The following is an 11,619-nucleotide window of genomic DNA, read 5'->3' on the forward strand; positions in this document are numbered from 1 at the left end:
TATTTTCCAACAAACAAACGAGATCTAAATAATTTTATATAAGTCGAGAGTCTGACTCTGCCATATATAACTTGAGCATCCAAAACTGAAATGTATCAACTCCAAAACATTCAGAAAGCTGAACAAGTAATATGAGAATTTCTCATTACTAGAAATTATGTACAACAGAAAGTAAACAACATCTGCAAAATACTCTTGGGATAACAAGCTTCATCAGCTCCTGAAGATGCACTCCTATTCATCAGAATGAACTGTGAACATAATATGGTGTGGCCAATTGTAAATTCCGTACTCTACATTGAGTTTTCGTGAGTGGAAATTAATGTTGCTGCAGACGCTCTATATCCATGAATTGAATAAGATACAATACAGAATACTTGCAAGTTCAGGCTAGAATTGATATCCATTTCCACACAGCCAATGGTACAACAAAAGTCGGCAATATAGAAATCAAGAAAAGAACAGGGCAAAATAATGGGACCAGTGAAGAAAAAAACAAGGGCAGAAATACATCTAGAGTTTCAGAAATTGCATCAATTGCCAACTAATATGTTGTGTTCCTATGAACTATGAAGTAGTAGTAGCAGCTACTTCGGTTTTCTTACTCTCTTCTTTCACTTTCTTCCAGTCCTCCGCATTATCAATTATTTCCCCAGTTTTTATGAGGTACCGAACTTTCTTCCCATCATCAAGAACTTTATGACCCACCCGGCTTGCAATGTTCTTTTCTTTAGAATAAAGCATCACATTTGAACTGTGAATAGGTGCTTCAATCTGGAACATCAAAGTCCATTTGTGATTAAAGAAAGCATGCAACAAGAATATTCATGTATAAAGTCTAAAATGTAAAGATAACAAGGCATTAGTTAGCAAGTCAGAAATTTCTTGAATTTTCTGCAAACCTATCCACACTAGACAAATCTGAAATGAGTCATAGCAAGCAATTACTGAAAGAATATTTGTCGAGCAGATATCTAACATGATATTCTCTGCAAGTAATGCTGTCAGTTGCATGCTTCTAATTACAGAATAACTTGGGAGTAAAAATACTTGCTAGAATAAAAATGGATGAATGTATGAAACAAAAATTGGGTTGAAAATAACCTTTATAATCTGGCCAGGTTCACCCTCTTCTCTGCTCTTCACATGCTTTGTCTTCAGGTTTATTTCTTTCACTACCACAGTGCTGTTGTGCCTAAAAATCTTAGTAATCTCCCCAATTTTTCCCTTGTCATCTCCGGCAATCACTTGAATTGTATCTCCTACCTTAACATGCATTTTGTGTAAAACAGGAAGGCTGTTTTCCTTGCATTCCTTCCGCTCCCATCGCTTGAGCTGTAAGAGCGAAGAGCACGTATCAAAAAATGGTTTCTGTACAAGAAAGAGCAAGCAACTACATCCCATGAACACAACACAGAATTCTCATGGGAAGAAAGTTAACACATGAACCTTTATGTTGCTCACAGTGAGCTCATTAGTGGAGTTACTGCTCAAAATTCACGAAGGCGACAACTAATTTGGATACAAGGCAATAAAACAGTCAAAGGCTTTTCTCTTGCTTTAGCCTCATACAATAGAATAACCATCTATGGCAGCGCCAATGGCAGACAAATCAATGAAACACACTGTTTACACAAGTAAACTCTGAAAAATGTATTTTATCTAAATTAGTTACACACGGTATGCATTCAAATATCTCTTTGCTGGATTTTATATTTTCTTTTCTTGTAATGCATACTTCAAATTTGCTCATTTCATTACAGTTTGTTTGGGAAAGAGGTGAATGGAGGGGAGGGGAGGTTAATGGCATCTTAATCTTGTTTGGGAAGAAAACAATTTAATAGAGGGGAAGGGGAATGGAGGTTAGTTTTTAACCTTATTTCTTTTAACAAATAAACCTTTCCAATCTTATTTATCACTTCATCCTCTACCTCCAATTAAAAGGGTATTAATGATATTTATTATTTATTAAATTTCATTCATCTATCTAAACAAAGAAAATTTATTTCTCCTCCATTCCCTTTCTTACTTGTCCAAACAAGGCAAGGCAAAACTTTTTCCATCCCCTCCCCTCCCCTCCCCTCCCCTGACAATTTTTTCCCAAACAAATGGTAAGTGAAAAGAGAGTGGAATGAAAGGGGAAAGTAAGATGAGAGGACTTGTGACGCTTACCTTCACAACAATGAGACATGGCTTCTCTGGTGACTTGACCTGCATGTAAAGCAAGCAGAACGATCTATCAAGTGACTGTGGCAGGTATCATCGAAATTTGGTATATTACAGTAAATAAAACAGCAATCTACAAGTTTGATGACATGAAAGGAATACTAATTTCTAGCAGTAAGCACATCACAAAACAACATTGAAGCTATCTTGTTGTATGACAAAATGAACTCGCAGAGTTAATTATACAAATACAAACAAATAAATGTAATGCATTGAACGAAGCTGTGACAGAGACCAAGTTTACAAATTTACTTGACTGCCAACCTCATTTATTCCCCAGACATGTTAAACATTGGAAATCATCACCCAGCGAAGTAGAAATTAATTGTAAGATTGCAATCATATAAACAGGTCACAGCTTATCAACAGACAAACACAAAACACAAAAAGCTAATATTCATAATCTTACCAGCACCTATTGTCAAGCTACCAAAAGTTCAAAAATTTCACTGGCCACCATCTTCTTCTATAAATATCTCACATCCTAGTGTTACTAAAACAGGAAAAGAACATGAATTTGTGCTAATAGTTATATATCAACAAAGAGCCCAAACATTTCAATACCGAGAAACAAAAACAGTAATCATAACTTCAATTTTTTTCACTTTTGCCAAATTCATGTGGAAATTACCATCAACATTCCAAAATTAAAAAAAAAATGTAGTTTCAGAAAAAAATCACAACAAATTGATAGGTTTTGGCTATGAAGTTCTTAACCAACTACTAAACGAGCAATTAAACTCCAGTTTAAGCAAAACCCATTTTAGTATAGCAAACAAAGAAGCAAATTCTGCGCTAAAGAAAATCTCTTTAGGATTTCATACATAAAATATAAATAACCAACAAATTATGAAATTCGAGAGCATTATATATATAGAAGATAAAAGCGTACTTGTGGAAAGGAGAGAGAAGGAAGTGATAGGCGTTGGCCAAAGAAAGAGTTGGAGGAGGAGAGTGAAAGAGTGGCCATTGAGCTTTGAAGTGCAGCCATCGCTGCCATTTCTTCTTTGCTTCTTCTTCTTCTGCTACTTCTTTGTCACACTATGGCCTTTTGAGTTTTTGATAATGAATGGATAATGAAAGAGAGTGTTTTTTGTGCAGGTGATGCCTGTCTAATGAACGACGACGTTTTAAGTTCTCGTAATGAAATGATGGCTTTCTTGGGCCTCTCGTTTATATATATATATATATATATATATATATATATATATATATATATATATATATATATATATATATATATTTGCCTATTTCAGTATTTCTGTTTTGTTTAAACTTTTAAATAAAATAAAATACAACAAAAGTCATCTATAAAACACTATAGCTATAGTTATATAGAACAATGAAATAATGCTTATATCTTTGAACGAAAAACTTAGTCATTGACATTATAATGGAGGTAAAATCGTTTTTTTAATAACATTCATTAGTCATTGCAAAATTAATTAGGGATAAATTAATCATAATTTTTTTTTATTATAATAAAATAATTATTTTATCTTTAAAAACCAAAAAAAACATCAAGCTTTCGGTTATGAACTCTTTTAAAAAAAATTGCATTTTAATGTGTTTGAGAACGCGGTGCAAACCGCGTTTCCAAAAAATTCAAATTTTTTTTTGCTAAAATTTAATATGATTTGTATATTTTGAATCATTTTGATGTGATGATATCAAAAATAATTTTTAAAAAATAAAAAAAAATTATTGGCATGTATTTCGACATAAAAAGTTATTTGAAAAGTAATCGCTACCACACTGTCAAACACGTTCTAAAGTTAGGTCACTCTTTAAAAAAATAAAAAAGAACATGCACATAGGAGTTTTTCATCTTTTCTATTTTTTAAAATAGTTAAATTATAGAATTACCCTTGAATAAAAAAACGAGGCTAATTTTAAGAGCGTTTTAGTATTTTTATTTTGGATTTAGTAAGGGGTTCTTTTGTAATTAAATATTATTAAAAAAAATTGCATACACATGCAACGCACAGATTGATGAGATTGACTCATATTTTTTTCCCTCAATGTTTTTTATGAAATTGTTTTTTGTTTCAATTTTATTATATGACATTAAATTATTGACCTTTGATCTTTATCTTTTTTAGCTTTTCTTTTTATTAGGTTATTCTGAGGAAAAGTAAATAAATTTAACCTAGATTAGCTTAATTTTTTATTTTTTTAATTGAACTTCAGTTTTTTTTACTAGGTCCTTTTGAAATTCTATTTTTTTTTTATCTCAATCTCATATCGTGAGTCATGGGTTAGGCAAGTAGCGGATTGACTCGAGTTTTCTTCTTCAATGTTGTATTTTTTAAAAAATTATTTTTTTCCTTTGACATTTGAGCTTTGCAATTTCTTTTTGTTGTTCTTTTTTATGGTTATTTTATTTTCATATCTCAGGTATCGTGTTAGTAAAGTTAATTTGGCTTTACTCGAATTTTCTTTGCCGGGGCTTTGTTTTATTTTTACATTAGGAAAAATTTAAATCGGCTCACAACGTAACGGAACCATCTATCTAGTATTGTTTCTAAACCCAATCCACTAGTTCGAGATGGATTTGAAAAAAAGTTATATGGTAGTTGATTTTTTTTAATTTGACAGATTAATTCATAACCCAATTGATCTAATAAAACCTAGTTAGATTTTTTTCATAACAATATCATTTTAACATTTGTTTTAATTTTTTTTTTTGAAATAATGCCGTTTCAGATTGATTATGTTAACTTAAGTTAACTCACCTAACTTGTGACTTGAATCTTGACCAAGTAATGGGTTAGGTTTAATAACTTTGTTTTAAAAAATATCCCCTTTTAAGATTTATTTTTTCCATTTTAAGAGTTATTTTTTCCCAATTAAATATTTGTATGGATTCTGTGTTTTTGTATATTGTTTAAGGATAATTTACTATTGATGAGTATGTTCTAAGTGCATTTCATAACATGGCATTGACAAATTGAAGGGAGATAGTGAAAATACAGTTGCAGAAAAAAGGTTAAAAATGTGTAATTTTCCTTCATGATTCAAAGCATTCATGTACAAAATCAGGGATATGTCATTTTACCCAAGTGAAAGAGAAAGAAAAGGACCTAGTTATGTTACAAACAAGTACAACAAAAAAAACTATAAACAAACTGAACTGATCCTCTGCACTACGAAACCACTCAGGCAAGAAAGAAAAAAAACCAAAACTGAACTGCAACAAATCTGCTTGCCTAGCTCCTTTTGAACTGCATGTATAAACCACGAACCAAAACCAAGGACTTTCCCAAATGAACTGATTTTTTAAACAGTCATCTATACTTCACAAGTGTCAGCACTGTCAACCGACTCCTCTCTCCGGTGGCGATCAGAGACGGGAGTTCTGATTTCTTGTTGATCCATATCGAATGAAACTTCGTCTGCTGTGGCAGCAGAAAGGGATTTCTTGTGATGCTTCTTATTGTGCCTCAATTTGAGGATCCTGGAAAGAACTTGCACAATGTCTCGCATTGAAGGCCGTTTTCTTGGGGCACGGTTGACGCATTTGTATGCTAGAGCTGCCACTTCGTTAAGCTCTTGAACATCATATTTCCCATCCAGACGTGAATCCACTATTTCCTCCCACCCAACTTTTCCCTCAGTATTCATTGCTGCCTGTTCATCATATTAGAAAAAACATTTTCAAACTAAGAATAAAAAAAATGACTCTTACAGATATCCACTAGACCAACAGAAGCTATAATATAATCTCTCTTTTCAAGCAAGAACATACCACAACAATGCAGACCCGATTTTTAGAATAGCTTAGAACATCCATTTTAATTCGTTGACACTTTTCAGTTGTTCTGAAATGCACTGATGGGGGTTATACGAGGATAATTGAAAACTGTTCATGATGTAGAACATCCATTTCAATTATTGCCTTTATTGAAGTATTCTTAGTCTCTGTCACGAGGGCATAGTTTGTGCATACATCAGCAATATCCAGTGATGAATGTCAAACTAGATATTTTATATGGAAAAACCATTTGAACTTTCACAAACAATTTGTTTGTTCCATTTGAAGTTAACCATCCTGTTGAGAAAGAGTTGTAGAGACTTACAAGTTCAACATATTCCATAAGACCTTGTTGAGGATTTCTGCCAGCTATAAGTTCAAAAAGCAACACTCCATAGCTGTAGACATCACTTTTTTTTGTGAAGGTTCCTGTAGATACATATTCAGGATCGAGATACCCAAAAGTTCCTCTTATATTAGCTGCATGTCTGTCAACCATCTCTTCCCTTGAAAGCCCAAAATCAGCTACCTAATTGAACCAGCATGAACAGGAGTATGAAATTAACATGAGAAACTAACACTTGTTGAAAGAAGAAAAGCTAATTTTTTCGAAAATGAAAGGAAGACATCAAATGAAAATTTACTGTAACTTCTCATGAGTCAAAGTTCTTAAAACACACAATAGACATACCCTGGCTCTCATGCAGTGATCCAACAGAATGTTGGAAGATTTAATGTCCCGGTGAATTACAGGTGGAACTGCCTGCAGCATAATAAATAAAAAATAGTAAATTTATTAAGGATAAAATAATAAAGGAGTTTGATTACCATGGAGGACATGCATGCACATGTGCACTCACATTAGTTCAAATAAAAAAGGAAGTTTACCCCATCATGAAGATACTCCAAGCCCCTTGCTACTTCTAAAGCAATATGTACCCTCAAATCCCAGCTCAAATGTTTGATGTCTTCTCCTGCATGAAGAAGAAATCCATGTTATTTTTCACAATCCCCATTATAAAATCTGTCAATGGTGGTTCTTGCTCATTATTAACAGACAGCTGCAAAAAAGCCACAAGCTAAAACTTTCCCAGAGAGACAATTTTCAATTTCTAGCTTTTTTTCACGCAAGAGGTTTACAAGTGAGGCAAACTCTGATTCCTGTGAAAATCGAGGACCAGTCAAAGAGAAACTATTTACTTGCAATCTGACACACAAGCTGCCTATCAAACTACAGTTACCAGAAAGTGTGTACGTGTTTATTCTTCCATACACAAAAGGGAAGCCAACTTACGGTATAAATGAGAAGCCAAACTGCCTTTACTCATATAGACATATATAAGCATATGCTGGCCCTTTTCTGCACAATATCCAACCAAATTCACAAGGTTTCTGTGATGCAGCCTTCCCAATAGCATAACCTGAATATATTTAAAACAACTTTGAAACGTTAAAAGTAATGAACAATATGGAATGCAAAAACAACAGTTACAACACAAGAGAATTAATTGCATGAAACAGTAACACATTGCACATTTGCGCACCAGGGACAAAACAGGAATAATTGTTCAGCAGAGCAAAGAATTTCTTAATTATGATCTGGGTACATCTTTTTTCCTAAACTGAACATAATTCATATAATTGGCTCACTGTCTTGAATTCATCAAACTCCAAAACTTCTGTCCACAATTCATGTGCAAAGCAGAGTAACTTATTTTTCACCATTTATGCTTGCAGCTCTTTCCTTAATGCTCATCTTATTAACTTCTCTTTCCGCTAGTTACAAAACTTTATTGATAACTTCCTCATCTGTTGACTGGCATACCATTAGAAGTAAAACAAATGGGAAAATAAATTTAGTCAGACCTTAAACAACTAGTTAAAGACACTGATTCAGAAGCCAGATCCAGTTCTGTTCAAGACATGTTTGTGCCAGTTTTCATATCTTAAATGAGGATTAATATAAACAAATGCATCAATGTATAAGACACATGCCACTTGCAACTTGTAGTTATAGTATACAACCAATACAAGTATGAATGTGAAATTGTTAACCAACAATACCTCCGTCTGAAATTCCTTCTCCCCTTGCTTTGAATCAGTTGCAAGAACTTTAACAGCAACAGTCTCACCAGTTGTCATTTGAGCTTTATAAACAGGACCAAATGCTCCTTGTCCAATTAGTGTTGTAAAATTATAGGTTGCCTTTTGTAGATCCCTTCAGAAATAACACCAGGAACAAAATTTTAAACACGAAACTAATGAAAGAGAAGAATTATAAACTAAGAGAGATTAATCATCTGGTGTTAAACCCATTCTGAAATTAAAAAGCTCTAGCAGGTTTTTCCTTCTAGCTTAGACACCAAAAATCAGCTATTTGCAGTAATAATTCAACTTCAAAGCAGATCATTTTGAAGATTCTAAATTTGAAAGCACAATTATCCATTCACCATCATCAATTGTTCCATGCATCAAATGACCTTCTACATGTGCTGAAGTCAAGATACAGATAATAAACTCTAAAATCAAAATAATTACAAGCAGGCCAGTTAGTTGCAATCAGCGTCATCACTCTATCCTATGAAAAGCAAAAAGCAATTTCATTCAAAATCAACAGATAAAGTCATTACCGATATAGATTAGTGAAAAACATACTTGTAAGAATACACAGGTATCCCAGAAACTGAACCCACGCTACTCCTCTTAAATCCTTCAAGCCACAAGGACACACCATTTCTTCCTGCTTTCAAAGGTGAATCCGGACCAATGGTCGAGTCAGACATAATAGTACATGTATCTGCACCATTAGCCCGGATAGGGATAGTCGCTGCCCTCCTTGAACTGCTATTCCCAATCTGCGATCGCTTTCTATGGTACCTAAAACAAAACAGAGCAAGAATGGCCAAAAGCACTCCAATCACCACCCCTATCGAAATCCCGATAATCAATCCTGACGATTCCCCCTTCATTTTTGTGTTCTATTTCACTATTCGCTATTGAATCCTCCAATCCATTGATACAACTGCAACAATAGAAAATCTTGGTCATTGTCAAAGTCAAGCCACTTTGCATCTTATAACTAGAAGTCAAACAAAGCAATATACACACAATTTCAATAGATACATCCGTAGATAACAAATTCTTGAATATGACATAAATATGGCCATAAAATTCATATACTAGAAAATCATCAATATGGTCACATTTAAAATTCTATTTAAATGGCAATAAAAGTCAATCTGCAGATTAGTATTGAACTGCTAAAACGGCCAAAGTAAACAACAAATTTGCATTCAGACAGAATAGTCTACATTGTAACACAGTTTTGTCCTTAATTAACCTTCATTAACACAGAATCATTCACTAAAAAAGAAAAGCCGAGAAAAAAAACAAAAAAGAAGAAGAAGAAGAAGAAAAATCCACCATTCTGACTTTATAAAAGAAGTTTAAAAAAGGAACATACAAAGGTAGAATTCGAAGAAAAAGAGAAGTAAGAAACGCTAATAAGCACACATTAAATTCTGGTCTTAAATCAGATACTTGAGATGGGATTTTGGAAACGAGAATCATTAATAAGGAAAAAAAAATAAAAATAAAAAAACTTGAGCCATGCTTGCAAACGTAAAAAACGAACCCAGTCTAATCTGTATTGTATTACCACCAAAGACTTACTCAAAAAAGACAGCATCTTTAAGCTATTCACTATCTTTTTTTGATTACACAAACTTTCTAGTCATATATTAATCCAACTACATCAAAAACAGATACACATAACACATTTACAATCTGTTCGGTTGAAAAGAAAGAAAAACTCAAAATCCCAGATCAGAAATGCAAAAAAGACACATTCTTTTTAGAAAGCCAACAAGTTTTCCTAACATTTTTTGACTTGTTCAAAATGTTTAATACCTGTTTGTTTCTTTGGCAGAGGAAAGGAAACCATCGGAGAGTTTTTTCTTTTTTTTTTTGCGTGAAAAGAGAAAAATGAGGTTGTAATGATATTGAGAGAGAGAGAGAGAAGGGAATCTACAGAATGCGAGGAAAAAGAGCAGCAGGCAGGCAGATACGATCTGCTTCAAGGGGAAACACAGTACAGAGAAATGTCTAAACACTATTTGATATTGTACTGCGTGTGTGAGAGAGGGAGGGAGAGCTAAAGAGCAAAGACGGAGTTTTTCTCTTTTGTTTTTATTTGGGTATTTTAATTTTAAAATACATAGCAACTGCGTGAGTTGCCGTTTTGCACTCCGCCCACCTTCCTTTAGGTGTTGGGGCATGCCCCAGGAAAGTCTCCCAGAAACGCGCCTTTGGGATTCGAGTGCAGGAAAATAATTTGTTTTTTTTTTTTTAATAATCGATGTGCTTCTTCTGACCAAACTACCCTCGCAAGCCTTGGATAAGATTGCATTAGGTAAATTCTCATTAATCTTATCCTTAAGTGTATTATATAGCCTGTTTTGTCTTTTCATATTTTAAATTTTTTGTATTTGGTAAGAATATTAGAAGGGATATGTGTCCTCTAGAATGAAAAATATATTCGTCTTTTATGTTTTTTTTTAATTAACTAAATACAATTTTGAATATTAGTGAAATGTAACTCTTAAAATTTATTTCTAAGGGTAGACGTTAGAAAAATCCAAGGTAGAATGATTACAAATTATTCTTTGTATTTTTAAATTTTATTTCTTTCTAGTTGGAGGCTATAAAACATAAATTATTTTGAATAAATGCTCTAGACACGTTTGTAAAAAAAAAATCTAACAAACAAATAATTTTATCTCCATCCTTAAAAAATATATTAAATGAAACTTTTTAGAAATATGGTAACTTCTATTTTTAGATATTTTTGAAAAATATATTTACTTTAAAAAATATTAAATTAATGTTTTTTAACATGCAAATATTTAAAATAAAAAATATAAAAAAAAATTATTTTAATATTTTTTAAACAAAAAAAAATTAAAAAAAACACGTTACACCTTAATATTAAATAAACACTTAAATGTGAAAACTTAAAAAAAAAGTGTGGAGGTGTAGTTCAAATATAAAAATTAATTGCAGTACAATGTTAGAAATTATACTCACCCAAAATTAACAATGAAAAAAATAAAATCCAAAACTATTTTTAAAAATTATACTAACTCAAAATTATTTTTTAAAATAGTTTTTCACTAAAAAATATATTAAAATAATTTTTAAATTTTTTTTATTTTTAACATCAATACATTAAAACCATTAAAAACACACACAAAAAACAATTTAATATCTTTTTAAACTAAAAATATTTTTTAAAAAATCTAAAAATTAAAATTAAAATAAAAGTTGGTTGTGACAAACCCAACCTCAAATGGCAGGCCACCCAAAAGTGTCCTTGGATTTTGAATCCTTACGAAAATGTCCGGTAAGGAATTTATGCTTCTAATTTTGTCGGGATGGATTGAGTGTGTTGCGTCATGATTTATTAACATGAGGGTCTGGACACGTAAGCCCTGTAGGGTTCATTGATTATGACAGCTGTGTTCTTAAAACTTTGAAACGACAAGGATCAGAGGCTTTGCAATTTGAAATTAGTGTGTCATCATCCTCCCATTTGGAGATTAGTATGCTAATTGTCCAAGAAATGACAAGCACTAGAGTAT

General features: G+C 32.4%; 2 protein-coding genes across 2 annotated transcripts; both read right to left on the reverse strand.

The window, feature by feature from the left end:
- Positions 1-384: 384 nt before the first annotated feature.
- Positions 385-3,321, reverse strand: LOC133706377 (large ribosomal subunit protein uL24c). Its single transcript, XM_062131906.1, has 4 exons — positions 3,119-3,321; positions 2,173-2,211; positions 1,105-1,335; positions 385-774 (listed from the first exon to the last, which is right to left on the reverse strand). Exons 1-4 carry the CDS (start codon positions 3,224-3,226, stop codon positions 568-570), a joined length of 585 nt encoding a protein of 194 aa, XP_061987890.1. The 5' UTR covers positions 3,227-3,321; the 3' UTR covers positions 385-567.
- Positions 3,322-5,215: 1,894 nt separating this feature from the next.
- Positions 5,216-10,216, reverse strand: LOC133706368 (calcium/calmodulin-regulated receptor-like kinase 1). The gene is made up of 8 exons (XM_062131895.1): positions 9,890-10,216; positions 8,636-9,002; positions 8,045-8,198; positions 7,275-7,401; positions 6,869-6,954; positions 6,672-6,743; positions 6,306-6,509; positions 5,216-5,856 (listed from the first exon to the last, which is right to left on the reverse strand). The coding sequence occupies exons 2-8, from the start codon at positions 8,947-8,949 to the stop codon at positions 5,518-5,520; spliced, it is 1,296 nt and encodes a 431-aa protein (XP_061987879.1). The 5' UTR covers positions 8,950-9,002; positions 9,890-10,216; the 3' UTR covers positions 5,216-5,517.
- Positions 10,217-11,619: the final 1,403 nt, after the last annotated feature.

The sequence above is a fragment of the Populus nigra genome, chromosome 1, assembly GCF_951802175.1.
Source record: "Populus nigra chromosome 1, ddPopNigr1.1, whole genome shotgun sequence".
In the NCBI taxonomy this organism is placed as follows: domain Eukaryota; kingdom Viridiplantae; phylum Streptophyta; class Magnoliopsida; order Malpighiales; family Salicaceae; genus Populus; species Populus nigra.

Coding starts and splice junctions, on each gene's coding strand:
- LOC133706377 (XM_062131906.1), bottom strand. CDS start 3,226: ATGGCAGCGATGGCTGCACTTCAAAGCTCAATGGCCACTCTTTCACTC. Junction 2,212..3,118: donor CTTCTCTCTCCTTTCCACAA/GTACGCTTTTAT, acceptor CTTTACATGCAG/GTCAAGTCACCAGAGAAGCC. Junction 775..1,104: donor AACCTGGCCAGATTATAAAG/GTTATTTTCAAC, acceptor TTGATGTTCCAG/ATTGAAGCACCTATTCACAG.
- LOC133706368 (XM_062131895.1), bottom strand. CDS start 8,949: ATGAAGGGGGAATCGTCAGGATTGATTATCGGGATTTCGATAGGGGTG. Junction 6,955..7,274: donor TTTGGCTTCTCATTTATACC/GTAAGTTGGCTT, acceptor TTCTTCATGCAG/GAGAAGACATCAAACATTTG. Junction 5,857..6,305: donor TTATGGAATATGTTGAACTT/GTAAGTCTCTAC, acceptor TATGATGAACAG/GCAGCAATGAATACTGAGGG.